General features: G+C 41.2%; 1 protein-coding gene across 1 annotated transcript; it reads left to right on the top strand.

The window, feature by feature from the left end:
* Nucleotides 1-1,450: 1,450 nt before the first annotated feature.
* Nucleotides 1,451-2,445, top strand: LOC130505901 (uncharacterized). The gene is made up of 2 exons (XM_057000502.1): nucleotides 1,451-1,678; nucleotides 1,732-2,445. The coding sequence occupies exons 1-2, from the start codon at nucleotides 1,451-1,453 to the stop codon at nucleotides 2,443-2,445; spliced, it is 942 nt and encodes a 313-aa protein (XP_056856482.1).
* The last annotated feature ends 2,416 nt before the right edge of the window (nucleotides 2,446-4,861 follow it).

Below are 4,861 nucleotides of genomic sequence, written 5' to 3'. Positions count from 1 at the left end.
TGAAAAGACAAGAAAAATTTTAATCAGAAAGGGGGTAAAAAGAAAAACCTAAGATTAATAAGATTAAATCTAATGGCGATCAAAGCTCCCCGGCAACGGCGCCAAATTTGATAGTGCTCAAATTACCCAGTAGAGCTTACTCTCTCAAATAAGAGGTACAGCTGTAGTACTTAGGGATCGAATCACGAGGAGCTAGGGAACCAATTAAATAAAATCTACTAATCAATCCTAGGTGAAGTTGGTTTATATGATGGAAATAAAAATAACAATTCCTAAAATGAGCAAGGTAGTTGCTCTAACTAACAATATGATGGGTTGTTTAAATGTGATAAAGAGTGCTAGACATAGGGCTTTTATTCAGGAATGGAGATTATAATTTCTATAAATGCTTTAACAAGTTGCTTGCATGATACTATAGATCTCAGCCGCTTAACTCTAGTGATGTATCACTGGTTAAATAATCTAGATCTCTGGCCTCAACTGTCGTATGTTGACACAGAAAAAGAGTCGATCGACATCCTTTTGAGATATCGATCGATACACCTTTCGCTCGGCGATCGATTCACCTGTCGGGATATCGATCGACGGCTTCTAGATATGCCTAGGCGCGAGCCGATAATGAACACTAGGTCTCAAGGAGCTGTCGCTCTTCTCAACAGGAGACAAGCTAGCTCAAATGGATAATTCAAGATAATCAAAGATCCTAGTGATCTATATTCTAGTTAGCTAATCTAGAACAAGCATAGGGTGCAATCCATTTGATGAGTACCACAACTTAGCAATTATAGTTTGGGGCTAATCCCACAAACCTATTTAAACCCTAGATCTAACAAGTAGACTACTCAGACATAGCTAAGCAATTCATGACAATAGATAGATGAAAGAATTGCATAGATAGAAATAAGTAGAAATACAAAAGGAGATGAGAAATCTCTCCAATCTCTCAAAACAAATAAAACTCTAGTCTCTCTCTCACACTCTCTGCTTTTCTCTTGAGGGTTGTCAAAAGCTTGCTTCTTTCGAAGGTTGCCGTCAAAAACACTTAGCAGGAATATTTAAGCATTTCCATTAGGTTAAAAACTCGTCAGGGGCAATCTCGTAATTTGGTGAAGTCTTGGTGAAGTAGTCGGCTAAACCATTTCGTCCTCGATATCGATCGACAACACTGGATGTGTATCGATCGATTATAATCTTCTAGTACGCGGATCTTCTCAGCTACATCGATCGACAACTCTGGATGAGTATCGATCGATTATAATCGCAATGTTGACTTCCGACTTGGTCTTGAATGGTCAACTCGGGTATATCATCTCTTGTACTCCAAAATGCTCCAAAAACATCACTTTCTCACAAAATGCTCCTGAACCTGAAAACATACCTAACATGCTAGAAAACAGATTAAATATATAATAAAATACTAGTATACCATGGTTAAAAACGGGTAAAATCCATGGTATATCACTTCAACGCTTTGGAGAGTCAGGTCGCCTCTATGCCATCATCTTCCAAGAGCTCAATGGGATCTCTACCAGGAAAACCAGAAAAGAATCCCAAGGAGTCTTGCAATGTTATCATCTCTACTACTTCTTCAGAGATTGGGCTGAGTGATTATGAAAAAGAAGTAGATGAGATTGAGAAGCTAGTGTTTGAGACTGAACTTGGGAAAGTTGAGAAATTGGTTGTAGCAATAGCTGAAGCACAGATGGTGGATAAGACTACGGAAAGGGTCAGGTACAAGCAGAAAGGAAGGTTGAAGCAACGAATCTGCCGAGAGCTGAGCCTAGGGATGAGAAACCGGTTGAGAGGAGAGCTGACCATAAGCTGAAGGCGGTCAAGCTGGAAGAAGCTCCTGAGGTTGAGCTACCACCATATGAGGTCCCACTCCCATTTCCACAAAGGGTCCTCACCCAAGCTCAGAAGAAGGTTATCTCCAAGTTCAGGAAAGGTCTTAGTGATGTTGGGGTCAGGCTCCCAGAAATCTCCGATATGCGTGAAGCTCATGTCCAAATGATGCTCATCAAGGACATTCTAGACCACCAAGCAGAAGTGGTCGAGCTTTTGGACATCTCCATTTTGAAGATTGATCCACCAGTCCCTCCACAGTCCCTCCCTAAGCTAGAGTCTCAAGGAAAGTTCACATTGTCTTGCTCCCTTGGTAAGATCACTATGGATGATGCTTTGGTTGATTCGGGTGCAAGTGTGAATGTGATCTCATTGGAAATGGTGAAAAGTCTTGGTATTGAGAGCATGGAGCCAAACACATCTTCTCTCATGTTCGGGGATTCATCTTCTACAACCCCAATTGGCCTCATCAAGGACTTCCCTTTGAAGATTGGAGAATGCACAATTCCTATAGAACTCACTGTCTTGAAGATGACCTCACTCCATTTCTCACAACAGTTGGACCATGTATTGATTTCCCAAACAAGAAGGTCACACTCCTGATATACCATGGATTTTACCCATTTTTACCCATGGTATATAAGTGTTTCAGATACTATTTACTATGTATTGGAGTCTATTTAGAGTATTTACAGGTTCAGGGACGATTTGGAGAAATATGGTGATTTTGGTGCTTTTTGGAGTCTTTCGCAGTGCAGAACTGCACAGACGCTTCAGATGTTTAGCTCTCGATGGAGACCTTCCCACCGTTGGATTTAGCCCATCTTTTGACACAAGATATAGCTTTGAGTTATATTTCCAATGCCACCAGTCTGAGGTCAATCCGCATCCTGTAGAAGAAGTTATGCCTGTTTTACTGAAGAGTGATCAGTCTGCCTCGCGAGAGGAAGCTGTCGAGAAGAGGATTGTATGTCGATCGATGCAACAGAGTACATGTCGATCGACAGGGACATCAGAATGTGGGCTGAGTATATTTTATGACCAACTGAATCCCAGGAGTCACCACAAAGTTACCAAAATACCCTTGACGACCAGAAACCCTATTTATATTATTTCTAAGCCACTGTTGACGACTACTCTTTCTACGCTTTCTTTTGATTCATTGTTCTTAGTTTAGGAGAGAAGAGAGGAACTCCTTCAGAGTCCTCTTGGAACTCCTTTGGTTTTTATATCTATTCTATTGCAATTTCATCTACTCATCTATGATTTCTGTGACAACTATCATGTCTGAGTAGATCCACCTGTTAGGTTTAGGGTTCAGATAGATTACGAGGGATTAGCCCCAAATATAGAATTGCTAAGTTGTGGTATTAATCATTGAGACTGTTCTTAATGCTTGTTCTTGAGTAATTAACCTGAACTTGATTATAGAATCATTAGGCACAAGCGAGAGCTTGGTCTCTTATCTGATTTGTCTTCTCTGATCTAGGATTGCTAGATAACAGCGAGAGCTGGTTTAGAAACCCTAGCGAACATATATTCAACCCGCGCATTAAGCCTACTAGAAGCGCGTCGATCGATATCCCGACAGGTGAATCGATCGATGGAGCGAAAGGTGTTTCGATCGATACTCCTATAGAGTCATCGATCGACACTTTCTAATTGATCATCCCGACAGGTGAGATCATTGGATCTACTAATAGATAACCTATACAACGAAAGTTGATATGTTATTCTTATAGTTGAGTTCTATAATATCATATTTTAGTATCTATATCATTATAATCCCAACCTGAATAGAAACCCTAGATCTAGCTACCATCCTTCCATCAAACAACTCTTAGTTACATAAGAACAACTGTCTTGTTCACTTTGCCTTCATTTATTTATTACATTCATATTTACTGCTTTATAACTGTTTTCCTAGTTTAATCTTAATATCTATAGTTTAGTGTGTGCTCTAGTTCTCTGTGGATTCGATCCCTAAGTACTACAATCGAACCTCTTATTTGAGAGAGTAAGATCACTTGTTAGGGTAATTTGAGTGATATCAAATTTGACGCCGTTGCCGGGGAGCAAAGATTCGCCATTAGACTTGATTAATAGGTTTATTCTAGGTTTTATTTACTGTTTTAAGTTACTTACGAAAAAAAAATTTCTTGTTTTTCAGGTACATGCCAATTAGTACCAGAAGCAGCAAGGGATAATTGTTTTTCTTCTCAGACCCAGCACGTTTGGAACGCTCGATCCGCAAAGAGAAACTCGCAGCATCGATCGATACCACTTATACATCATCGATCGACACTTGTGAAAGAGAATCGATCGACACATCATCTGCAACATCGGTCGATACCAATCTGCGAGCAACCATGAGCGAGATACTTGTGCTACAAAGGGATGAGAATGGGGACCTGCATGACCAGGATGGTCATCTGCGTAATGCAGCAGGTCAGAGACTTGATGCTCAGGGGACTGTAATCCCTAACTCTGATATTGATGCTACAGGAGCTGCTATACCTGTAGATGAGAATGCTCGACGATCGTGTTTGAGCTTCTCCTGTAGCCTCAGCTTCAGGCTCAGGGATTATGTTTCCCTGTGCATCTAGCTTCTGGCCTGTTGCATTACGCAGATGACCATCTTGGTCATACAGGTTTCCATTCTCGCGCTGCGTGAGAATAACAATCGCGACCATGCTTCGCGGAGTAGTGTCGATCGACGTACGATGAGTAGTATCGAACAATGTGGATCGGCGAACGGTATCGGTCAACGGTGCTGTCTGAGTGTCGGTCGACGGTTGAACGTGAGTATCCTTCGACGGTACTGCGGTTCTGTCGATCGATGCGGAGCGTAGGTCTTTGCGGATTGAGCGTTCCAAGCGTGCAGGATCCTCTGAGAATAATAGTTGATTTCCCCTGTTGCTTTTGGTACTGCTGGGCATGTACCTGAAAAGACAAGAAAAATTTCAATCAGAAAGGGGGTAAAAAGAAAAACCTAAGATTAATAAGATTAAATCTAATG

Source organism: Raphanus sativus, unplaced genomic scaffold, assembly GCF_000801105.2.
Source record: "Raphanus sativus cultivar WK10039 unplaced genomic scaffold, ASM80110v3 Scaffold2684, whole genome shotgun sequence".
NCBI lineage: Eukaryota > Viridiplantae > Streptophyta > Magnoliopsida > Brassicales > Brassicaceae > Raphanus > Raphanus sativus.
This window is presented reverse-complemented; position numbering and strand designations above follow the sequence as displayed.

Bases quoted from the DNA above. Each gene is read 5' to 3' on its own strand.
- LOC130505901 (XM_057000502.1), top strand. From the start codon at position 1,451: ATGGTATATCACTTCAACGCTTTGGAGAGTCAGGTCGCCTCTATGCCA. The intron at 1,679-1,731 runs GTTGTAGCAATA...GGAAAGGGTCAG, and splicing joins TTGGGAAAGTTGAGAAATTG to GTACAAGCAGAAAGGAAGGT.